Source organism: Anabrus simplex, chromosome 1 (genome assembly GCF_040414725.1).
Source record: "Anabrus simplex isolate iqAnaSimp1 chromosome 1, ASM4041472v1, whole genome shotgun sequence".
Classification (NCBI taxonomy): domain Eukaryota; kingdom Metazoa; phylum Arthropoda; class Insecta; order Orthoptera; family Tettigoniidae; genus Anabrus; species Anabrus simplex.
In genome coordinates this window covers 275477873-275504679 of record NC_090265.1, presented here as the reverse complement: position 1 = coordinate 275504679, position 26807 = coordinate 275477873, and the positions used below count along the sequence as shown (strand labels likewise).

The 26807-nt window shown below is 36.6% G+C and overlaps 1 protein-coding gene across 1 annotated transcript in view; it reads left to right on the top strand.

Annotated features, from left to right (window-relative positions):
- eIF2beta (eukaryotic translation initiation factor 2 subunit beta) overlaps positions 1-26807 on the top strand; it is a 119324-nt gene that overhangs the window by 42798 nt on the left and 49719 nt on the right. The window contains exon 4 of the mRNA XM_067159744.2: positions 8304-8421. Within this exon, the coding sequence (XP_067015845.1) occupies positions 8304-8421 (118 nt within the window). The remainder of the gene's footprint in view (positions 1-8303; positions 8422-26807) is intronic.

Sequence of the window (26807 nt, the reverse complement as noted above, 5' to 3'; positions counted from 1 at the left end):
TATTTAAGGCTATTTAATACTTAATTATCTTTTATTAAGTGTTAAACATGACTAGTATATGTTTTCTCTGTGAACATGTAGTATAGAATTGTATAACCTCAAGTACATATTGTTTAACCTCAAAATCTAGATAGTCGAAAGCGGTAGAAAATTCCATAATGTTCGTATATTACACTTTTATTATACTATAATTTGGTGTATATGAATGGTTCTGAAAACTTACTGCAAGGTTTTATTATCCAGTTACGTGTAGAGAGATTACGAATGTTGTAGATATTTCCATAGTTTTTTGTAAATAGCGGAGGAACGGTCGAGTACCCATTCGACTAGCTGGTCGATCAATGTTTCAAGTGTGTTCCATTAGAGCGTTGTAAGAACTCTTCCAGAAGTCAATCATTCTAGATGGTTGATCGAATAGTATAAATATCGAGCTGTCAATCGGTGAAGGCAGTTCTTAGTTCTGAGTTAGCAGATCTTGGTTCTTGGGACTCAGGCAAGTGATGGACTGGGAGTGACTGTTGGGCTCCGAGGTGGAGTCAGAGTATTGGACTCGAGTGAGTGAGGCAGGAATTCAAGGGAATGCGCGAGTCAGTTGATATCTGTACTGGTCAGAATTGACTTCAGGGTACTCCACCTTTGAGTGTTGTATATAGTGTCGTTTGTGACTGTGTATAATTGTGTGTTGTGACGTACAGTGTAAATGAAGTAATTTATAAAGGAAGTGAACGTGTTCTTGTGTGATATTTATTTACGTCAAAATCGCAATGTAGAACGTTAGTTTCATGTTTTTAAATCTGTTGGAAGTGCCGTTACTTATCGAATTGGACTAAACCAGACTATTATTTGATGAAAGATTGAGAAGATGTTTCACAGGCACGAGAACTCGCAGGCTTGCTGTACTGAGACTGTGTACCTTACTCGCTGTCGTTCATATCGCGTGACATCATAGCGCTCCAGCCAGTGGAAGCTTCAACCGCCGGAGTAGCCTACCTTTTATTCTAGTTACCTTTGTGTCTTATTATTCGCATTCAGCATGATTATGAACAGCAGATGGCATTATGTTACATTTTTGTTTCCATAGTATAAAGAACGTATTTTCAAATATCACTACGTGACTCATTTGTTCATTTATTTATACACATTTTATTTCTGAGTTTCATTTGTTTCTCTGGTTGCATAAAATGGCAACTGGTAGCAAGAATGTCTTTGTTGGCGACGATGATTTGGCTGAGTTTGTGAATAATATAAGTGAACTTCAAAACTACCTTAAGATTTTCCACCAAATCAACACTTGTTACATACTGAACTAGTTTTATTACACAAGAGGACCAGTTTCAACTCGTCTTGGAGTCATATTTGGCTCAAATATTAAAATCAAGAACCATTATACAATTACATACATATAGATAAAACATTATAATAACACTTTACAACAGGGGAAAAAACGTTTTTCACAAAAATAGGTGTACTTTATGTATTTCTGCCTTCTGAATTAAAAAATGACTGAAAATATTGTGTCGCCTACAGTTTTGGCACAAAACGTATACTTTGTTAATAATAATATCACATATTGAAGTAGTACATATATTATGGCACACGAATCATGCTGAACTAGAATACAAGTTTAAACCAACAACATATTGAAATATTCACACAGGGAATGTAGTAAAAATATGCACTAATGTAATTCATTCCATGCTTTCTTAGTTGTCATGGCATGGCCCCTACTTTTCCTCTTATGGGGCATTTCTGTGTGATCACGGTGAAGCATCCAGCAGTAGTCGCCCATCATCCGAACATCCCAAGTTCCCTGGTATCGTCGTTGCATATCCTTTATATCATGATGGAACCGTTCACCCTGTTCCTCACTTACAGCACCCAGGTTTGGAGGAAAAACGTCAAGGTGAGAATGTAAGAAATGTAACTTCAAACTCATTGAGCATCCCAGCATTTTCAACTTCATCAGCATGTTCTCCACTATGTCGACATACTCTGGGCTGCGATTGTTTCCCAGGAAGTTTTGAACCACACACTTAAAGGCAGTCCAGGCTTCTTGCTCCACCTCTACCAGCCAGACAAGTCAGCATAGCTGCGCACGCTCTGTCGTCGGGTCATGTTGTCGTGTTCCAAGATGTTTGAGCTCGGACCCATACTAAACACTACAAGTCTAGGATTATACTGGAAACTGTGGAAATGTGTAAAAATCCTATCAATTTCAACAGGACTACTGGCTATCAATTATTAGGTGGTTGCAAGCCATTAAGGAAGGATTTACATAGGTAGCTTCTCTTTCCTGTACTTTCTATATTTTTATTTCCAAATTTGTACATTTGTCATCACCAGTTGGTTCATTCCAAGCTGTGTGTTATGTTAATGTCATACTTTCATAACATGTGTACACGTGTTATACCCCCATCCCCGCCTCACACAGTCTCTCGTCATCCTCTGGTTTTCTCTGCATACTTTCTTTTCATTCTTCAGCTCTGTCTATTCTATCCTGGTTTATTTTGTTGCATTTTAATATATTAGTTTCTATTTATTTCTCCTACCACATTCATCCCTGATTCGTCTGATGTCCTCTCTGTTACTCCTCACGCACACACGGTGCAATGAACATGTTAACTGGAGCTTTAAAAGTTGTCGTCAGCTCCCGCTTGGAGCGCTGTGCCAGCATACGGGGAGCCACCTGGTGACGAATGAGCGTACCACTACCGTTCCAACAGTAAAACAATCTTGAATTTAAACCCTCATTATTGTAGAAGACTGCCTCAGGAACAGTCGTCATTTTCTTCTGAAGACGTGGGGCAAAGTTATCTGCAAAACGTAAGAAGTTTCACGTTTTTTTGACATGGCATAAGCCCAAAAGTCCATATCATGTCTACAAGAACAGGGCGTGAAAGCATTAATGTTATTTATTTATTTATTTATTTATTTATTTATTTATTTATTTATTTATTTATTTATTTATTTATTTATTTATTTATTTATTTATTTATTTATTTATTTATTTATTTATTTATTTATTTATTTATTTATTTATTTATTTATTTATTTATTTATTTATTTATTTATTTATTTATTTATTTATTTATTTATTTATTTATTTATTTATTTATTTATTTATTTATTTATTTATTTATTTATTTATTTATTTATTTATTTATTTATTTATTTATTTATTTATTTATTTATTTATTTATTTATTTATTTATTTATTTATTTATTTATTTATTTATTTATTTATTTATTTATTTATTTATTTATTTATTTATTTATTTATTTATTTATTTATTTATTTATTTATTTATTTATTTATTTATTTATTTATTTATTTATTTATTTATTTATTTATTTATTTATTTATTTATTTATTTATTTATTTATTTATTTATTTATTTATTTATTTATTTATTTATTTATTTATTTATTTATTTATTTATTTATTTATTTATTTATTTATTTATTTATTTATTTATTTATTTATTTATTTATTTATTTATTTATTTATTTATTTATTTATTTATTTATTTATTTATTTATTTATTTATTTATTTATTTATTTATTTATTTATTTATTTATTTATTTATTTATTTATTTATTTATTTATTTATTTATTTATTTATTTATTTATTTATTTATTTATTTATTTATTTATTTATTTATTTATTTATTTATTTATTTATTTATTTATTTATTTATTTATTTATTTATTTATTTATTTATTTATTTATTTATTTATTTATTTATTTATTTATTTATTTATTTATTTATTTATTTATTTATTTATTTATTTATTTATTTATTTATTTATTTATTTATTTATTTATTTATTTATTTATTTATTTATTTATTTATTTATTTATTTATTTATTTATTTATTTATTTATTTATTTATTTATTTATTTATTTATTTATTTATTTATTTATTTATTTATTTATTTATTTATTTATTTATTTATTTATTTATTTATTTATTTATTTATTTATTTATTTATTTATTTATTTATTTATTTATTTATTTATTTATTTATTTATTTATTTATTTATTTATTTATTTATTTATTCGACCATTATGCAACCAAAAATAGTTCCAAGTAGTATGTTCAGCTCAGATGTATCTGTGAATGTTCTACCATCACAAGAGAGGCTATTTTAAAAATTGTTTCTTTTTCTGGTATAAATATTTTGGCATATGCTTTCTTTTTCAGGTAGTTTATAAATTTATTCTACATTTGTTTTGGCAGACTGAAGAACCTAGCAGTTGTAAATTAATTGAGTTTATACTGAAGAGATGGCTTCAATTATCATGGGATACTTTTGCATAGTTTTTTCCTCCTTCCTTAATTACTTTGTACTGTAATATTCCTGACCACTATCATATTCTGGATTATTAATACCTGTTGTAAATCATCTCACTTCTTCACAAGCACATTTCTCTTTGTATGATGTTTTGATCCTGATACTACATATGATTTCTCTTCTGTCTCCACTAAGACATAAGACTACTATATACCCTCTTAGTGCAGTGAAACCTCTTATTTACAGAAGGGATTTAACTATTTGTCTGCTTCTGGGAGGATTGGAAGTTGTCCAATTCCATCTATTAATTCATAACAAGCATTATGTTTATCTTCATTCTTTAAATAAAAGTGATTGATTCTAAATACTTTAAAACGTTAAATTATAAAGGGTCAGAAGGAAATGTGTAATTTCAAACTAGTCCTAAAATACTCATTTGCACAAAAAAAATTGTGCTCCAAGTTGTTGGAATCGCATGAAACTTAATATGGGTGATTGTAACGTTAATATAACGTATTACAATATTAGAGCAAAAGGAAATTTTGTTGTGGAAAACTGAATAGTTGAAGTGAGACTGGATCTGCCTCTACCTTGGATACAAGATGTGATATGAGTGGGCAAGGAGACATGTAGGTTTTGTATGGTATTCTGCAGCATATCTGTTCATATTTGCTGCTATTTGGTTCTCTAGATTGTGTAAACTCGTGGGCTACCATCACAAAATCTGTAGGTCGAAGACATACCACGACCTGGACTCGATGTGCATATGTGAACTCTGTGGTAAACATTGTGACCGATATCACGTACTGTCATGTAAAAACCGTATGAAATCATTCATAGACCTCTGTATTGATTAATGTATCCTAATATTGCACAACTTATGCGCAATAAAGTTTATATATAAATCTGGCGATTGGACAGGCCACGGAAGTGTGGCAGTATTGTGGAGGCATTCCTGTGATACCCTTGTTCTGTATAGCTGAGCATTATTCTGTTGGAAAAAGCCTCTTGGAAGACCTGTCATGAAGGGCAACAAATGTGGCTGCTGTATGTCATACATATAACTCTGCGCTGTCCCTCTTCAGTTCAGGTTGTTTGTTCACTGTTGTTGTTGTTGTTTGAGTCATCAGTCCATAGACTGGTTTGATGCAGACCTCCATGCCACCCTATTCTGTGCTAACCTTTTCATATCTTCGTAACTACTGCATCCTACATCTGCTCTAATCTGCTTGTCATATTCATACCTTGGTCTACCCCTACTGTTCTTACCACCTACACTTCCTTAAAAAACCAACTGAACAAGTCTCTTCTTCTCGTCGTATTTAGCCAGATCGATCTCCTCCCCTCGCCAATTTGATTCAGTAAATCTTCATTTGTGATTTGATCTGTCCATCTCACCTTCAGCTTTCTTTCTGAGCTAGTTATCATCCATGTTTCATTTCCATACAATGCCACGCTCCACACGAAAGTCTTCAAAACCATATTTCTAATTCCTATATCAATGTTTGAAGTGAGCAAATTTATTTTCTTAAGAAAGTTCTTCCTTGCTTGTGCTAATCTGCATTTTATGTCCTCTTTAATTCTGCCATCATTAGTTATTTTCTATCCAAGTAACAATATTCATCTACTTGTTCACTACTCTACAGTAGACAACATTAGGTTGGTATCAATGGCAGGACATGTAATGTGTCGTAAGACAAGATTTTCCTTCTACTAAGCACCTGCAGATGTTTTAGGCAGACACGGTGGCCTGCAGCAATGGTGCCACATGGGTCTGGCTGCTTATGTGCATGCCCTCGTGCATCCACTAGTCCCAACACACCCTAACGGTCTCATCAGAATGGCCTAGGTGACGGGTGATTCATCAATATGAGCATACAACCTTGCACCTTACAATAATGCTCCCCTCCCATACTTTGATAACTGAGCAAAATCGCTTTGATTGCATCAGAGGCATGTCAAGTGGTCACTGAGCTTTCCACAACTGTAAGCAGTGTTCCACTGTGTACGAGTAGCCTCTGCAAGCCTTATGTTTGCCACGGGTGGTATCACGTTCGTGTTCTCTGGTGGGAAGACTGCAAAACTAATCATGTCTTTAAGCTAATCATTTGACTAAACGGTATCTGCTCCAGATGTAACAGCGTGCAGAGTTTTGGAGAAAAGTAGCTCCTTCATGGTGTGCATTTTTTTTTTTTTGCTAATGAGTGTAAGTTATGTAATACAGCTTCAACTGTTTTTCCACCTGGTGGCTGTAATTATTAAGGCATATAATCCATATGGTCTGACCGTATAGTTAGCTTGTTTGAGTTCCGTTGTTAAAGAGAAATTTGGCCAGCAGGGTAGGAGAGGTGGTAGTAGACAATCTCTAATCACTGAGTTGCATGCCAGAATCCATGATCAAATTCCAAACCTCACCAGTATTCATATGGAGTGAGGGCTTACAATGCTGTTGATGGGGATTTGTCCATCAGATGGGGACATTAAGCCTTGAGAAAACCTGTTGGTGTAGGAGTAGAATGTGTGCTAACACTGGGTTTCATCTTCCCCATACATCATGATAATAATAGTCTTTTCATAACCATACATACAGGTCGCCCATGGGTGTCAACTAGAAAGACCCACATCAGGCATCGAGTGAAGAGGAAAATAAAGTTACAGTAAAAGTCAAATTGATAGCAGTAACTAGACTTTGGATCCATCAGTCAGACAAAATTTTATAACTTCCTTTATTCACCCATTTCCTGCCAACTGTACTAGACAGCGAGGGGCTGGCTAGCAGGTATGGTACTACTCTGGATACAGTCTTCAAAAGAAGTAATTCCATTTTTAATAACACACAGTGCAATGTATTAGGTTTCCAAATACCAGTTCTATCCAAACTCTAAGAGATACATCAAGGTACAACTCTCAAACAACTGTATTTGTCTATCTGAGAGTTGATATTACTTCCTTATTATTTCATTTGAGACATAAAAGTCTGTTCATACTTTTAGATGTGTCCATATATGAGAATATCTGTAAGGAGAGTTTTCACTAAAAATTCATATCTTTACAGGAAAGTAAGGGATACTCAGTTTGAAAAATAAGAACCTGTTTGCCATGTAGTATATAAATGAGTATGTCAACTTCGTCCCAACATTATGTTGCCATCCGACCTGGTCCTCGGGTAGTTCTGAAAATAACTGACAAGCACTGTACAGAGTAGAACAAAATTTTCCATCATATTTTAATTAAAAGTCAGCCGTCCGGCTCTATGGCTAAATGGTTAGGGTGCTGGCCTTTGGACTGGGTGTATGTATCTTCATCATTTCCTCGTCGTGACGTGCAGGTCGCCTATAGGCTTCAAATCAAAAAACCTGCATCTGGAGAGCCGAACTTGTCCTCGGACACTCCCAGCACTAACAGCCATACACCATTTCATTACAAGTCACCCGTGGAGCTGATAGGCTGAATTTTATTGGCAGTAAGTCCAGCAGTGTCACAATCCCATTGTAGAGATTCAGGTATATACCGGAGGACTGTTTAAACATACGAACATTGAAAAACTAAGCCAGCAATATGTAGCAGTCGTCTTTTGAATTAATATGTATAGTAAATGTAATAAATAAAGCAACATTTTTCTTGTCTCCAGAGTAGCTGTATGAATGCTTTTTCCATAAAGATAACAGTAATGTATTCAAATGACCCCTTAACACTTGCATCTGTTTGTTTGAGGGCTCTGTACCATGATAATTAATACCTTATAAAAAAAAAGAGAGATGATTGATATGTTCTAATAATATATATTTAGAAACCTCTGATTTGTTTGGTTAGGTCTAGCTTTGTCATCTTTCCTCATGATAATGAATGTTTCGGAACTCGGGCGGACTTTGCAACCTTAGTCTGGATTATTGGGAGCTAAGTAGGTTGCTGTTGTTCTCTTTGGACATTTCTCCTCCTCAGCACTAACTTCTCATGTTCATTTGTGTTTATAATGTTTCATAATATATATTTACTGTTACAGGATAACTTTGATTTAGATATGGATTTCTCAAAAACGAAAAAGAAGAAAAAGAAGAAGAAGGATTTGGATGAATTGGTTGCTGAGGATGAAACCATGAAAACAGATGACCAAGAAAATGGTAACTTTATATTTATTTTTCCTGTAGAAAGGGGTATAAAGTAAAGAGCTTTTACATTTCTGTGTATTATTTAGTAGTAGTAATTGTATGCCGTATACTAGGTAGGACTCATTGGCTCATCACCACTGCAATCTGGGTGCCACTATCGATGAGCCTATCACAGTATGTCCTTCCCATCGATAGCTGCTTGTCGGTTACTACCTGAAGTACCCGTGCTTCACAATGGGACATAAATAAATTACAATGTGAAGGTGACAGTTAAAATAATACATCGAAGTTAAGTTGAATATTGTGAACCTATTGTAAAGTAGCAGTAGTACAAACAAAAGCAATTTGGTAAAGGTGAACAGATGAAGTGTGAAAGGAACAATATTTAATGTAGACAAATGCAGCACAGGATAGCATGTGAAAGGAACAGTGTTTAATGTGGACAGATGCAGCACAGGATAGCTTACTCCATACAGGTTGATAGTAGCCAGCTCACTGAACACCTGCCCAACCCAATGGCAAGTGCACGGCCGGCAGGTACGCGTGGAGGGGATAGGCGAGGTGCGGAGGCCGTGTTTTATAGCACAAATTTAGGTTTTACTCGCTAAACGTTGGAGATACACGAAAAGTGATAAGGACCTTTCATATAGGAAATTAAATTTTAAACCTCGTATATGCCATCAAAAGTGTGCTATTTCTTAGTGTTCTCTTTTTTAAAATTGAATTATGAATGTTTGAAACCAAAGGGTGTAGTGACATCACTAAAATAGTCGCCATCTTTAAATAGTGCAAAATATCAAAATCAAAAGTGACCTATATATTAACCATGTAAATAAGCTATATTCATGCAAAATTTCATGTAAATCGGACCAGTGGTTCTTGCGCAATTGAGTAACGCAGACACACCCCATTTCATTTTTATATATTAGTATAGATAGTAACTTAATTTATACATCTGTTTTCTGTGTGTTTTTCAGATTTGCTTCTCGCAGATATGAGGTCTTCCTGTAGGTCCATTATCTCTGGTTGTTGGTCCAAAATATCCCCTTGGGGTTCTGTTAAAGTCATTATCTTCATTTGACCATACCATCATAATCTTCTAAGTTGTACTGTTTCCATCGGATTCCTTTACAAACTAGGTTGCTGCCAGGTCCCCTCATTTTTTAAAAACCAGGCGAGTTGGCCATGCGGTTAGGGGCACTCAGCTGTGAGCTTGTATCCGGGAGATAGTAGGTTCGAACCCCACTGTCTACAGCCATGAATATGGTTTTCTCTGGTTTCCCATTTTCACACCAGGCAAATGCTGGGGCTGTACCTTAATTAAGCCCATGACCACTTCCTTCCCACTCCTAGCCCATTCCTGTCCCATCGTCAGCGTAGGACCTATCTGTCAGTGTGATGTAAAGCATTTTTACAAACTACATTTCAATTTCCTGTTATCAGTTGTTAGCTAACTCGGTGAGCATGGCAGCTTCTTATCTATAGTTAAAGATTGTTGGAAGATATTTTTATATTGGTTGATTTTGGAAGGCTGTGGAAACCTTTTATACCGAAATACAATTTTGACGCCATCCATATTCTGTTGTCGATTTTTTTTTTTTAATGGAGATGTCCAAATTTAAAAAAAGACAAATCTACTTAAATATTTAAAGTTGGCAATATCTGTTCCTTTATTTAATGGAAAGCAACAAACAAGTGACAAATAGTCGTATATTGAAAGATAGGACATGAATAGACATACTCTGTTGGCCCGAACAATAAGCAACCTTGAATTTTTGGAGGGCATTTACAAGAAAGAAAAAAAATGAATTTGACAACATATTCAAGCTCTCTTATAACCAAGATAATAGCACATATTTAAAAAATAGTCATTTTAATAAAACAATTAAGGGGTATGTGAGAGTAGTGGCAGGTGACTTCACATATAGAGGATTGCATGTTTTCAATAATTCACAATTTCACAACAATGTGCAAAAATTATTGCTACGTTTAGTCATCGCTGAGTTATGATGCCTATGGCTCATTCCACGTTAAGAAAACAGTATTGCTCTTACGGACCTACGAGTGAACATAGCCCCTCTGAAGACACCCATAATTCCTCTTGATTAAGGGATATACTGTACTTTGTAATGTATTATGAAAGACAGTTAACCCATTCGCCTCACATTTAAATACCATAGCAGTTCACTAAGAAATCGCATTTAAATGCCGCTCTACGGCCGTCGTCATCACACTATTATTTAGAAAATCATACAAAACCAACCAGTATATATTCCTTTCTGAAAATTTGCATGCATGATAACGAAGTAATGAACTTACCCATGCCGCTATTTTAGTACGTCTGCTAGGTGTGGTACACCTCAAAACATTCTTCTAAATGAAGAGCTACGCCACACTTTTTGCACTGCCAGCAACTTTCGCTTCCTTTACCCCGGCTGTACACACAACACACCTTCTTGTGACTTTCGATTTCTTCTCTGTAGGGGGAATACGCATGGGAAAGTGGGCCCATGATTTAGCTTGTAATCTGGTTCTGGTGGTGCTCGGTGAAGGTCGACCTCGAACTGAGTACTCCGGCAACTGAACAGTCCCTAGTAGCTGCTGTGCTATGCTAGTTCGGAAGTCCGTGTAGCTCGTCTTTCTGTTAGCAGCGATCTTGTGATACACAGTGAAGGAATTGAAAATACACATATCTAGGAGGTAAAAGAATATTTTCCTCTACCCTTTCACTGTGCGTCGCATGACGGGAAACAGAGCTGTAACCTGATCCTGAAGGTCAACACCACCCATCCCCTTCTGATATTCAAGGCCACACTTGGGCTTTATCACTTCTTCCCTCCGGGTTTGTCCTCTCTTTCGTCTGAGTTTGCCTATCCCTGTCATGTCAGCTGATTTGTGTTTAGTGGTGAGAAAGCAAACATCCTTGTTATCTTTCCACTTCACACACAACATACTGTTGGCAGCCCACGTCTCATAATCTCCACGTTTTAGTTTTGTCTTACTGATATCGCGAGGCATGTCTTTTTGGTTCAGTCTAACAGTTCCAATTACATTCATCTGCTTGTCGTGTAGCCTTTTGAATAAATCTGGGGAAGAATACCAGTTATCTAAAATCAATGTTTGTCCTCGACCTAACAAGGGTTCACACACGTTGAGCACAACGTTTTTACTTGCTGGCAGACTTGGATCTGTTACATCATCACCTACATAAATTTTGAAAGACAGACAGTAGCCAGAACTTGATTCACAAATTTTGCAAATTTTTATTCCAAACCTAGAACGTTTAGACCTATTACACTGGACATATGAAAGGCGGCCTCTGAATTTCATTAGACTTTCATCTAGAGCAATGTCTTGTGAAGGTAAATATAATTCTGAAAATTTGGAGCAGAAATGTTGTATTATAGGCCTAATCTTTCTTAGTTTGTCACTACTATCGACTTGTTCATCGTCAACAAAATGTAAAAATCGGGAAATTATAATAAATCTTCCCCTGCTCATGGTTTCACGAAAAATAGGAGTGTTTATACACCTGTTTTTACTCCAGTATAACTGTATTCTTGACTTGCGCACTTGTGACATTAGTATAACTAACGCAAAATGTGCCCTAATTTCGTCGGGTGACAGATATTTTGTCAAAGGGTTCATGTATTCACAAAAAACAGAGTTCAGATAGTGGCTGCGTTTCAAACTTTTTCACTAACCCCACTGTATTCACTAAACTTATGTATAACAGGTTTATTGTCACTTTTTGTCCAGTTCCAGTCAGTCAAGTTAGTCTGTGCCGAGGTACAAGCTCGTTTCGAAAGACTCGGCACACTGTCGTTATTTGCATCACTTTCCGTGTCATCAGAACTATTATATGCATCGCTAGTACTCAAACTAAGTACTTGAGGGTCTATTTCGTCGTCACAAATATCACTGCCTTCAATATCACTCTCTAAAACACTATTAGCTTCCGTATTCCTTCTTCATCAACACCAGCACATCTGCTTGATGCCATGATGGCAACTGACAAGAGCAAAATTATATGAAAAATGATTCTCTTATCTCTTGTTCCGGAAGTGTGGGAGAACCTGGTGAAAGAGAAAAAACCGAAGCCACATGTGTAAACTTCAGCTCAGAATGCATACAAGTGGCGTCTGTGGGTTAGTGACTGAACTACATGGATTGATGTACAGCTATGCATCGCTGCGAGCAGAGCTCGTCATTTGATTCATATGCCACGAATTACTATGACGAGCTAGGGTCGTCAAATGATGCTATTGGGTTAAAAGGATGAGGCATTTCTGCACGTGAGATATTAAAATAACTATATAACATTTTATTTTTCATAAATACATTCGTAGGGAGGAAGTGCAATGGCGGGAACAGCCTTCGCTTTGTTGCCTTCCTTCATTTGCCTTCTATTGTGCTCTGGTACAAGCATCTGCGAACCGTGGGCAGCTCACTTCTGTAGTGAAGATGCGTACAAAGTGTGTTTTTAGGCTGTAAATCAGTGCGTACTTGTCTTATATTGAGTGATCGTTATTGGATAAGCCTATGTGTGCGATTTCTTTCTTTTAACGTTAATACCGTGTTTTCTTTTTTAAAAATATTTACAGTATTTATTTGTTGCATGTGCGTGTGTTTTCATCTTTTATATCAGTGTAGAGATCTAATTGTATTCTGTTGAGTGTTATGCGATTAGCCTACACGTGTGATTTCTTTAACATTAATAGTTATTTATTTGCATTATGGGAGAGAACGTCCATAAAAAAATAAGCAGGGATAGATACTTAGGAAGAAACAAAAGCAAACTGTGCTTAGCGTACTTACGTTTCTCGAAAGAATCCAGATAAATGTCTCAGCTGGGTGGTTAAAGAAACTGCTGAAGCAACAGCCATTTCTGAGAGGACTGTTTATAAAGTGTGATCAGCAACCACTACAGGACCTTTTGGGTTCTCCAATTAAAACGAGAGAACATAAAGCACCACGGAGAGACTGCAGGTCAGTCATGTTCAATGATTTTGTTCGTTGTGGTGTAAGGCGTTAGGTGCATGACTTTTTCCTTGAAAAACTAACCTCAAACCTTGCAGCAAGTCCTACAGTCTGTGAATAATGATAAAGACCTTCCTGAGTTCAAAAAAAAAAACTTTGTACCGTTTGTTGAGAGACATGGGTTTCCAGTACGAAAAGAAAGGGAGTTCAGCTCGTTTGATGGAAAGAGAGGACATTATCCTCGACGTCACAAGTATCTGTCAACAATTAAGAAATATCGAGATGAGGGAAGGAACATCTTTTACACTGATGAGTTGTGGAAAGTTCTTTTACGTGCCGGTAAATCTACAGACACGAAGCTGAAGTATTTGAGCGCCTTCAAATACCACCGGACCGAGCCAGGATCGAACCTACCAAGTTGGGGTCAGAAGGCCAGCGCCTCAACAATCTGAGCCACTCAGCCCGTCTGGGGAAATTTATTAAATGCAATTAAATGCATCCTTCACCCTTCGAGCCCATAAAAATATATTCTCCACCGATTTACCTTACACTTCAGTTGCTGTAGATGTTGATTCCCACAAGGAACCTAAAATATTTGTCCTGAATGAGTAAATTTTTAATACCAATATAATGGTCCGTTATTGGACATTATAAATTTTCCAGCTAACTCGTTCTTGGTTGCCTGCTTTTCGCCCTTGTGTGCTAAGTTAGGCTCGTCAGTTGGGACTTAGCACACCACCCAAGACGCAAGGCTAGTGCATACCGTGGAGGCCACTGCATAGGCTATTTGAAGCCACCAGCAGTGCCAATGCACTATGAGAGCTGTGTCTCATTTCCAAAAGTAGATGCCTGCCGGGCCATCAAATGATGGAAATGATGCATGTCACGGGGGTGTTATGTTGAGTTCCTTGAAACGGAGCACCAGGATCAAATAAATTTTATCTTGAAACGGTGATTCTTTATGCAGTGCCCAGCTGTGGTAGAGTCATGGTGTATACACATCAATACTAAATGCAGGCGAAGCTACACCACCAAAATTCCATGCTGCACCTGCCCCTCAGCTACCAAGAATTCCTGTAACACAAACAGTTCTAACAAGGCTGCACACGTAAGTCCTCTGCAGATAAGGGAATTTAATAACAAATTTGGAGGCTATTGTAAACAGAGTTAGATGAGTTATTGCTCACATATTCTGTGGGTAGGGCTAACTTGCTACTCCCTTCCAGAGTTGTCCCTGGTATGTGATAATTACGAACAATCATTCCCACTCATCATTCTTCTCTTCCTAGTTTGTCTTTACTACTGGTGCTGGAGTCTTCCTTACAGTATGTCACCTTCACTCCCATCCATCTCTCTAAACGCTTTTACGATAGTTTCAAACTTATTTTCCCTATTTGGGCAATAACTATGATACTCGGATTCTTCAGCGTGTCAGTTGGAGTCGAAATTACCTCTACTTATCAACCCGTCATTGTACTCTTTCCGAAGATGGTACTTACATTTTTTTTTTTTTTGGCTTGGGGCTTTACGTCGCACCGACACAGATAGGTCTTAATGGCGACGAACTTACATTATTAATAGTAACATTGAAAACTTGAAGCTGCGTAGTCGTTCCAGTGATCTTGACGGGATTTATTTCTGCCACCTGCTTCTTTTATCTTCTTAGTAGACTTTCCACAAAATGTATCAAGAATTAGCATGACCCTCTGCTGTAATAAAGCTCTTGTTTGACAACCCCAAGCAAATCTAATCTGCCTTCAGTTCAGTTCTTCTGTCTGTGGTCAGTTTCTCTTTCTCTACGAATAATTCCTGGTTGTAATTTTTCATTTGGTAGCTTCTTCCTTTTTAAAATAATATATGTTGGAGGTTTCCTACCATCTGCAGTGACAGATTACATGACAGAAATTCTCTGTTTGTACCTTAAATAAGACCACAGCAGCTACCATCCCAATCCCATCCTTGCATCACCAAAATCCTTTAATATGCTAGTGTGATGTTAAAATACTAGCAAATAAATGTAATGTGCTATTTTTCATTACCAGTAGATTTAATCACCACCGCAGAAGCAGACAGTATGTTGGCATGTCAGAAAACACCTGACCAAGGAGATAATTGTAGGCTTTCCTCAGTTTTGTGTGTCACTGATGGGCAATCAATTTATCAGTGTAATTTGCAAGTAGATGTTGTGTATTAATAGTGCGGTGTCATAAACACAATCCTGAATGCCACATCATTAACACCACCTTAGGCTTGGTTTAAATTTCTTTTTTGGAACTTTTAACTTACGTGCCACTTCCAAATAACTTCTCAACTTATTGGATAATCCTTATTTCATTTCTCCTGTATGAATTCAGAAAGAAGCTGATCACTTCTGTAAAATTTTCGTATATTTGGTCCTCTGAATGCTTTTTTTGATGTGGAAACTCCCAACAGCCGGTACATGATTAGTACTTTTTGCCTACCGCAAAAACTGTAATTTGAAGTTTATATAATTTCTCCTCTCTCCTGTATTTAACTGAAATGATAAGGACGCTCTCCTTACCATGCACTTCACCATGGCTGAAACATTGATAAGAACTGACCAAAACCGAATGCATCACAATTACTAGGAATTCCCAATAGCAGCCCCAGCATTTGTTACGTGTGGTACTGTAGGGTCCATGAGTGCACCCAGTGGTTTCAGCCTGCAGCTGGTCCGGGGACGGCCATTTGATCTAGAAGACCCCTGAAGGCATTTCTGCAACGCCAAGCAACAGTCGATCACAAGTAGTTTTTTTTTTTTTTTTTTTAGCTCTTCAGAGTTGAAAATAGAGAGTTTTAAAAAACTTACTTGTGTAAGCCACTTTCTTTCACTTCTGTATTATATGATAGAAAAATTAGTCTTGATTTTCATGTTAATATATTAATACTGTGAAATATTGTTTAACCCAATCGCATCATTTGACGACCCTAGCTCGTCATAGGTATTCGTGGCACATGAATCAAATGACGAGCTCTGCTCGCGGCGATGCACAGCTGTACATCAATCCATGTAGTTCAGTTACTAACCCACAGACGTCACTTGTATGCATTCTGAGCTGAAGTTTTACACATGTGGCTTCGGTTTTTTCCCTTTCACCAGGTTCTCGCACACTTCTGGAACAAGAGATAAGAGAATCTTTTTTTCATATAATTTCGCTCTTGTCAGTTGCCATCATGGCGTCAAGCAGATGTGCTGGTGTTGATGAAGAAGGAATACGGAAGCTAATAGTGTTTTAGAGAGTGATGTTGAAGGCAGTGATATTTGTGACGACGAAATAGACCCTCAAGTACTTAGTTTGAGTACTAGCGATGCATATAATAGTTCTGATGACACGGAAAGTGATGCAAATAACGACAGTGTGCCGAGTCTTTCGAAACGAGCTTGTACCTCGGCACAGACTAACTTGACTGACTGGAACTGGACAAAAAGTGACAATAAACCTGTTATACATAAGTTTAGTGAATACAGTGGGGTTAGTGAAAAAGTTTGAAACGCAGCCACTATCTGAACTCTGTTTTTTGTGAATACATGAACCCTTTGACAAAATATCTGTCGAGACAAATTCATATGCAGCAAAACAGTTGAGCAGTCCTGACAGAAAAAAGGTGAAAGACGATGACAAATGGTTTGAGACTACACCCGACGAAATTAGGGCATATTTTGCGTTAGTTATACTAATGTCACAAGTGCGCAAGTCAAGAATACAGTTATACTGGAGTAAAAACAGGTGTATAAACACTCCTATTTTTCGTGAAACCATGAGCAGGGGAAGATTTATTATAATTTCCCGATTTTTACATTTTGTTGACGATGAACAAGTCGATAGTAGTGACAAACTAAGAAAGATTAGGCCTATAATACAACATTTCTGCTCCAAATTTTCAGAATTATATTTACCTTCACAAGACATTGCTCTAGATGAAAGTCTAATGAAATTCAGAGGCCGCCTTTCATATGTCCAGTGTAATAGGTCTAAACGTTCTAGGTTTGGAATAAAAATTTGCAAAATTTGTGAATCAAGTTCTGGCTACTGTCTGTCTTTCAAAATTTATGTAGGTGATGATGTAACAGATCCAAGTCTGCCAGCAAGTAAAAACGTTGTGCTCAACGTGTGTGAACCCTTGTTAGGTCGAGGACAAACATTGATTTTAGATAACTGGTATTCTTCCCCAGATTTATTCAAAAGGCTACACGACAAGCAGATGAATGTAATTGGAACTGTTAGACTGAACCAAAAAGACATGCCTCGCGATATCAGTAAGACAAAACTAAAACGTGGAGATTATGAGACGTGGGCTGCCAACAGTATGTTGTGTGTGAAGTGGAAAGATAACAAGGATGTTTGCTTTCTCACCACTAAACACAAATCAGCTGACATGACAGGGATAGGCAAACTCAGACGAAAGAGAGGACAAACCCGGAGGGAAGAAGTGATAAAGCCCAAGTGTGGCCTTGAATATCAGAAGGGGATGGGTGGTGTTGACCTTCAGGATCAGGTTACAGCTCTGTTTCCCGTCATGCGACGCACAGTGAAAGGGTAGAGGAAAATATTCTTTTACCTCCTAGATATGTGTATTTTCAGTTCCTTCACTGTGTATCACAAGATCGCTGCTAACAGAAAGACGAGCTACACGGACTTCCGAACTAGCATAGCACAACAGCTACTAGAGACTGTTCAGTTGCCGGAGTACTGGGTTCGAGGTCGACCTTCAGCGAGCACCACCAGAACCAGATTACAAGCTAAATCATGGGCCCACTTTTCCATGCGTATTCCCCCTACAGAGAAGAAATCGAAAGTCGCAAGAAGGTGTGTTGTGTGCTACAGCCGGGGTAAAAGAAGTGAAAGTTTCTGGCAGTGCAAAAAATATGGCGTAGCTCTTCACTTAGAAGAATGTTTTGAGGTGTACCACACCCAGCAGACGTGCTAAAATAGCGGCATTGGTAAGTTTATTACTTCGTTATCATGCATGCAAATTTTCAGAAAGGAATATTTACCGGTTGGTTTTGTATGATTTTCTAAATAATAGTGTGATGACGACGGCCGTAGAGGGGTATTTAAATGCGATTTCTTAGTGAACTCCTATGGTATTTAAATGTGAGGTGAATGGGTTCATGTAGATCTCTTAGATATTTTAAATAAATCAAATATAATGTCAATGATCACATCAAACATTACTCGTACTTACAATATTAAATCAGCTAATAATAGAAAATACAATACTAACACACCCATCTCAGAATTGGATATACTAAGCTCACGTACTCCTTCATACTGACCTCCCCCCCCCCCAGCATGTACGAGAGTAAGTCAATAAGTATCTGCAATCAATTTTTATAATTTAATACAAAAAGAGTACCCATTTTTTTATTGATATAATTTTTCAACATGATCACTCTGCTTTCAGTGCATATGGTCCATCGTTTCACAAGCTTTCTGATACCTTCTGCAAAAAAGTTGTTGGTTACGCAGCAAGCCTCGTATGCACCGCTTCCTTCATCTGTTGATCGGAGCTGAATCGACGGCGTCTTAGAGCATTTTTAGGTGGACCAAACAGATTTTAATCCGACCGGAGGAGATTGGGACTGTACGGGGTGTTTCAACACCTCGAAACGTACATCTTAACGGTGTTAGCGGTGTGAACGCGCATTGTCATGAAACAAAAGAACTCCATCTGACAATCGACCGCTGCGTTTGTTGCGAATTGCATGAGTCAGCTTGTTTTTGCAGCACATCACTAACATTCACTGTTTACTGTTTTCCCCTTTTTCTGGTATTGTTCCAGGATTGGTCTTTGAGAGTCTCAAAACACTGTGAGCATCACTTTCCCTGCAAAAAGCTGACTTGAATTTCTTTTTGCTGGGGATCCAGGATGCTTCCATTCCATGCTCTGACGTTTGCTCTCTGGTTCAAAGTGGTGAACACATGTTTCATCCCCAGTGATGATCCATTTTAGAAACGTTTCACCTTCGTTAGCATGATGGTCCAATAGATGCTGACAGATTCTCACACGATTGCACTTCTGCTCTTCATTGAGTTGTTTTGGAACCCATTTTGAACTGACTTTGTGAAAGTTAAGCCTGTTATGCATGATTTCATATGTAGAATCATGGCTAATGTGCGTATGGTTTCCCACGTCATCGACATTCACTCGTCTATTATTCAGGATCATACCTCCCACTTTTCAATATTGGCATCAGTTACGGCTGCAGATAGACGCCCGGATCTTTCCTCACTATTCACGTTCATGCGATTCCTTTTGAACTGTTCAGTCCACTGGTAAACACTTAGCTGTGGCAAATCAGTATCCTCATATTGTGCTGAAAGTCTTTTATGAATTTGTTCTTCCTTGGTGTAAACAGTGGCGCAGCCATCTTTACGTCGCAACTGCACAAGCTGTACTGATCTGATAACGCTGAAACCTACCTCAGATGTAGACAACGGTGCTATCTAGCGGCTGGTGAGCACACAATGCCATAGATCCTACCTAAAGACAATTGAAGCAAAATGGCAGATACGTATTGACTTGCCTACGTGTATAATGCTATTCTCAAATTTCTAAGTGGCACATTCCATTAGTCCTGCCAGTTACATACTATACGGAGATAAGAAGCGAACATTGATAACCTTCATTCTGCACTTACTGACATCAATAGATCAAAATACCGTATTTACTCCTGTATCGGCTGCACATTCCATGCAAATTTTAAGGTTTTAAAATGGGGTGCAACTATTATGCGAAAAAAATTAAAAGATGTGGTGACGCATTCTAGCAGTTATTAGAGAGGTATTTATATAATAACAAAGAGATGCTCCAATGTTGTCAGTACAGCTTTTAACTAGTACAGCATTATAACGGGCTGAAACCGGTACATCCGTCATGTCAAGCATAGTAAATATTGCACGAAAACACATTTTAAAATGAGCAGTAATTTCTGTATAACTTTACTGAAGGCTGTGATGGTTCTGACTCATTGGTTGAATGGTCAGCATTGAAGCCTTCGGGTCAGATTGTCCCGGGTTCGATTCCTGGCCGGGTCAGGAATTTTAATCGCCTTCTGGCCCGGGGACTGTGTATTTGTGTTTGTCCCAACACTTTCCTCTTCATATTCAGACAGCATACTACACTACCAACCACCACAGAAATACGCGATAGTGATTACATCCCTTCATATAGGGTTGACGTCAGGAAGGGCATCGGTTATAAAACAGCCAAATCCACATTTGTGACATAGTTAGCACCAGCGACCCTATAGGTATGAGGACAATCGGTAGGAGAACAGGGGAGGCTGTGATGGAATTTAACGGTCTTTCATTACGAATGATGTCGGACTGAGACCTGACGGTGATGCCATCACTTTTTACATCACATGCTGTATGTAACTTTATTTTATTTATTTATTGGTGACAAAAGGTCCCATGAGCCTCTGGCTCGTGATAGGGACAATACAGTACATACTTTTTTAAGGCAACACAATAATTACATTTCATATACAATGGCTTTTCTGTAAAGTGACAAGTACTTTTTTTTTTTTTTACATGTTAGGATCATAATTTTTCAGAAGTATATTCAGATATTGCATGGCTGTAATATACTAAATATGGACAATATATATATATTATTGTATTAATTAAAGCAAGTTATATAGAGATTATATTAAGATATCTGTAAAAGAGTAATATTCCTTCAGTTTTTTCTTAAAACATATAACCGATTTACAGTTCTTTATATCAGGAGGCAACACATTATATTCCCTAAACATTGATGATTCTATGCCTTTCACTCCGTACTTTACTGAATTAGAATGAGAGGGATATATCCTTAATGATCCTCTAGTTTCATAACCATGAATTTCACTAAAATGGGAGAAGTTAACAGTAGAATGGGTTAATTTCCTGTCTAGCTTATACATAAAGACTGCTGATGAAAATGCAATTTGTTTATGAAATGGCAGAATACTTGACTCTGAAAAAACTTCATGTGATGGTTTGAGGAAGGGGAATCCATACATGATTTTGATGGCTCTTTTTTGTAGGATTTCCAAATTATTAATGTAATCTTTCCTACATCTTCCCCAAATAAAGCTTGCGTATGTTAGATGTGGGTGGATCATTGCATAATATATACACTTCAATTGTTGATGAGAAAAATTACTGTATCTTAATCTGTGCATTATTCCTATCAAAGGGGTAATTATGCTGATTACATAATCAATATGGCTTTTCCAGGAAAGTGTTGAGTCTAATATTATACCAAGATACTTAGCTGAGTTGACTCGCTCTATTACTTGGTCCTTTAGGATAACAGTGTTAGCCGCTGTTATCTTATGGGCTGTTTTATGAAAGATTAGGTATTTTGTTTTAGTCACATTTATGATCATTTTTTTAGATAAAGCCCAGTCCGATAACTTGTCCAAGTCACAATTTATGTCTTCCATAATTCGCGTTTCACATAGTCCTTTGTAAGTTATTAAGATATCATCAGCAAATACTTTACATTTCCCCTTTAGTGTTAGAGATTGTATGTCATTAATATAAATCAGAAATAGAATTGGACCTAGTACTGAGCCCTGCGGTATTCCCGTTTTTGTCTGCTGCTTAAAACTTTTAGTATCGTTAATCATCACATATTGTGTTCGATTTGATAAATAATTTTGGAACCATTTGTGTGCTAAACCTCTAATTCCTGCTAATTTTAACTTGTTCAGAAGTATTTTGTGGTCAACCAGGTCAAATGCTTTTTTAAGATCTATGAGTAGCCCTGCTGCTAATTTATTTTCATCTAAGGTCTTTTGAACATCTATTACTGTATCAAATACAGCATTATCAGTTCCTCTATTTGGGAGAAACGCATATTGATTATTGGAAAAGTAATTAGTTTTACACAGAAAATTTACCAATCTAATTTTTACTACCATTTCTATGAGTTTTCCAATTGCAGATAATATACTAATTGGTCTGTAATTGGATGGATCTGTGTTATCTCCTGATTTAAAGATAGGTACAATTCTGGCACATTTGAGTAATTGGGGTATTTCTCCACTGAGAATTGAACGGTTAATAATTTCCACAATATATGGCACTAAACTTTCAACACAGGTTTTTAACATGACATTGGTTATTTTATCTTCAGATAAATTATTTTTATTTTTTAGAGAAGTGATAATTTTGAGCACTTCACATTCATCAGTAGGAGACATGAAAATACTATTAGTTTGACTTTCGGCTGTTGTGCTGCCATGAACTTGCTCATCTTCAGGAAGACCTTTTCTTATATTTTCAGCTACATTAACGTATAGTTCATTTAGGTTATTGCATATGTCCTCTGTGTTTGTAATGCTGACATCATTTACCACCAGATGGCTGATTTCATGTTTATGTCCAGGCTTCCTATTTAACACTTCATTGACTACATACCATGTTTCTTTTTGGTTTTTGCAATTCTGTAATTTGTGTTCATAATACCTTTTTTGTAACTCTCTCTTCAATTTGGTTATTTTATTACTGATTCTTTTGTATTCTTCAATTACTTCTGCAGAGGGGTTTTTAACTTTAGTTTTTGAAAACAGTGAGTCTTTGATGTGAATCAGTGTTAGTAATTCTTGGGTAACCCAAGGTTTTAGGGGAATGTCTTTGGGGTTCTTCCTTTTTATTGAAATTGAGCTGGTTTCAATTCCTGTGCTAATATACTCAATAAATTTATTATAATAAGTGTTTATATCCATTTCCTCACATTTAAAATTATTTTGTAGGATATACTGATTTAATTTGTTGTAATTTACAAATTGCTTACCACTATCTTTAATTATCGGTACTACTGGAACTGCTTTTTCACTAGAAATTTCACATACCAGTAGGTAGTGATCACTTAAGTTATTTGTTATATTGAATACATGACATTTTTTACTACTATTTGTGACAAGTATGTGATCAATTAATGAGGAGGTTGTTTTTGTTACTCTAGTTGGGTATTTGTTATTACATGTTATATAGCCGTAAGTTGTTATTAAATTGTCATACAAAGTTCTGTTTCTGGAGGTAGAAAGCAAGTCTATATTTGTATCTCCAAGTATTATTGAAGTATGCCCTGAACTGCTATTTAGGATATTTTCTAGATCAAACAAAAAACTTGGTGAGTTGCTATCCTGTGGGTTATAAATGGTAATGATTTCATATCTTTGATTTCCTTTCGTAATCATGACTTGCAGTATGCTATGAGATTTATTTATTTCATTTATGACATTGCTTTTCCATTTGTTTGAAACATAAAGTGAAACACCCCCACCTATCTGCTCTCTTACCACATGATGAGAAGTGTAGTTTTTTATTTCAAAAGCGTGGGTTAGTTTGTTGGTTAACCAATTTTCGGAGATTGCAAGGATATCTACTTCTTTAATCTGATCTAAGATAATTTGTATATTATCAAATTTATTTTTCATGCTTTGTGCATTTATGTGTAGGCCTTTCAATTCACATGATCTACTTTCTGAAACTCTATCTTTAATATAATTATATAGGGTTTCACATTTAAATTCGTGTACTTCAAGAAATTTGTTTTCAGGATCCAGGTTTGGTTATGTAAGGACAAAAATTTGAAATTAAGAAAAGAAAGCTTGGAATTGAAGCGGGCACAACACAAGGAAAGGTTACCTCGTTGTTTCCAGATCAGCTGGAGTGAGCAAGTTCATGCAGAACTTCAGGGTTTGCCACTAGCCTCGAAGGACCGTCCTGGAACTTACGGATATACACTTTACAGTCCCTGACCCATGTGCCAAATATTTTCCCCTGTTGCCGTAGCTCGCGGCATTTTTTGGCGAGGGTCTCATTCCTAGGCGTTAAGTGCTCGTTGATATAGATGTTATTTACCGAGCTATATCCGATTTCGTTCGTTTTTAGTGTCCTTTTTTGTCGTCTGCTACTGAGGATTTCTTCTTTCTTCCATCGATTAACAAACTTCACGATGATAGGTTGTGGTCCAGGTTTCGTGGATGGAAGTCTGTGTGCAGCGTCAATATCTTCGGGCTTTATATCGACTCCCAGCGCCTTGCTAACTTCAGTTACTTTCTGGAACACTTTTTCATCCTTTTCAGCAGGAACTCCATACACTAGTAAATTGTTTTTGCGTTGATACTGCTTCAAGTCTTCTAGCTCGTTCACGGCTGCCGTTGTCGCAATTTCCGCATTTTTCTTATCTTTCCTCAAAGTGTCTAGTTCTTTCTTGAGGTCGTCATATTTTTCGGAAAGAAAGGTCGCTAATTTCTGTAATTCTTTGTTTTCTTCCGTTAGCACTTTGAGGGACTCTTCCAGTTGTTTGGAGAAGTTCGCCATAACCTCATTTATGTTAGGTTGTGCAATGCAGTCTTCACGTTTACACGACCATTGGAATTGTTCTTCCTTACGGAAGTTTTGGAGAGTTTCTTTGTTCATTTTTACACATGTTACGTGGAACCAACGTTCGCATTTACCATCACAGCCTACAGCCTGTTGATTGTTTTTTATTTTCTTGCCACACGGGGAGCACACGAACACCATGATGTTGTTTATCTTATTTATTTAGTTGTAGCTGTTTGAGTGTTAATTAGATTTTGTTTTAATGGTTTCCTGAGTTATTGATGTTACTGATCTGCAGTATATTCCTGAAGAATTGTGGATATTACTCACATAAATTTGTTTTTTTCGTCACTTCACTTAATATATCACACACTCACTGCCGCCATTAAGCTTTTTCTGTCAGTCAAACACTCAAGTTAAATATAAATATTACGCTATAATATACCTGTAAAAAAGAACACGTTATTAAACAAGAAGAAAGGTACACACTAGTAAACAAAGAATGATATGTTGCGTTCTTAAAAGATGTCATCAGATTCTATCAAGTCACATTCAATATTTGGAAATGAAATTAAAATTAAAATCCACAGCCTGTTTCCATTCATTTGACCGGGTCAGGAATGGAATGAATGAAGCCCCCTCCTAGCAGTGAGGGTGGAAATTGTGCCGGCTGCCGAACCCTGTCGCATTCCTATGGGGCAATGATTAATGAAATGATATTGGAGAGTGATGCTGGAATGAAAGATGACAGGGAAAACCGGAGTACCCAGAGGAAAACCTGTCCCACCTCTGGATTGTCCAGCACAAATCTCACATGGAGTGACCGGGATTTGAACCACGGAACCCAGCGATGAGAGGCCAGCGCGCTGCCCCCTGAGCCACGGAGGTTTAGTATTTGGAAATATTTATTTCTGTCCAAACACCTATGAATTTGATATGTGGAACTTATCTTAATGAAGTCCTGCCTTCATTGGTGTAAATCCGAATGGCGGCGAGTCCACTGCCCTGTATTATGTCACTCTCCCATCCTGGTCAGGTCTATGACATGCTGTACTTCCCCTTTGGGTGTTTCACCCCTTGTGTTCCCTTACCAGTGGCCATTACCAGTATTCGGGAGATAGTGGGTTCGAACCCCACTGTCGGCCGCGCTGAAGATGGTTTTCCGTGGTTTCCCATTTTCACACCAGGCAAATACTGGGGCAGTACCTTAATTAAGGCCACGGACGCTTGAAGTTGCTATCATTATTAGACAGGCTTATTATTATTATTATTATTATTATTATTATTTCTCGTATTGCGATTACTTTTTAAAACTACGCCTGGATTATTTAATGGGTAATGGTCTGCCTATTATACTGGTATTTTTATTTTTTAATTAGAGATTCTTTGTAAGATGTTATTTTTAGTGATAAATGATAATCTGTTTAAAGATTGTCTGGCGAGGACGGTGCGTAAGTCTAAACTTATTACAGATAAGAATATTCTAACTGAGAAAAAATCACATGCTGTGGAAATATTAATTGCAATATTTTAATATCAGTCCACTTTTATGATTGAAAACCATTTATTCATTGAACATGTTTTGGGAACATAATACATTTCCTTCAGCGATTATTTAAGTTGATCTCATTTACATATATCTAAGAACTGAAATAATATAACTCTTTCTTTTGTTTAGCCAATCAATGAATAAACAAATGTTTGTTGCAACATTTCCAAACGCTTTGAATTGAAGCCATACCACACTCATTTGACATAACTAACATGTATTTGGATATTCCTGTAGGGGCAAAAGATCTCTATAGGTCGACGCTCCAAACGAATAGCATTTTTTAAAAAAGACGCCTTTAATCTTGTCAAAAACAACCTACACATTCACAGTACACTAACTGGACAGGAAATTGATGTATATGTGATTATTTTGACATTTGTTTTATCCAACAATTATTTTTCTTTTAAAAACACCTTCAACACCATATACCAACAAGAAGGCCTCTCTATGGGGGTTCCAGCTTCAGGTATTCTGGCAGAGATTTACATCAGCAATTTGAAAAAACTTAGATAACA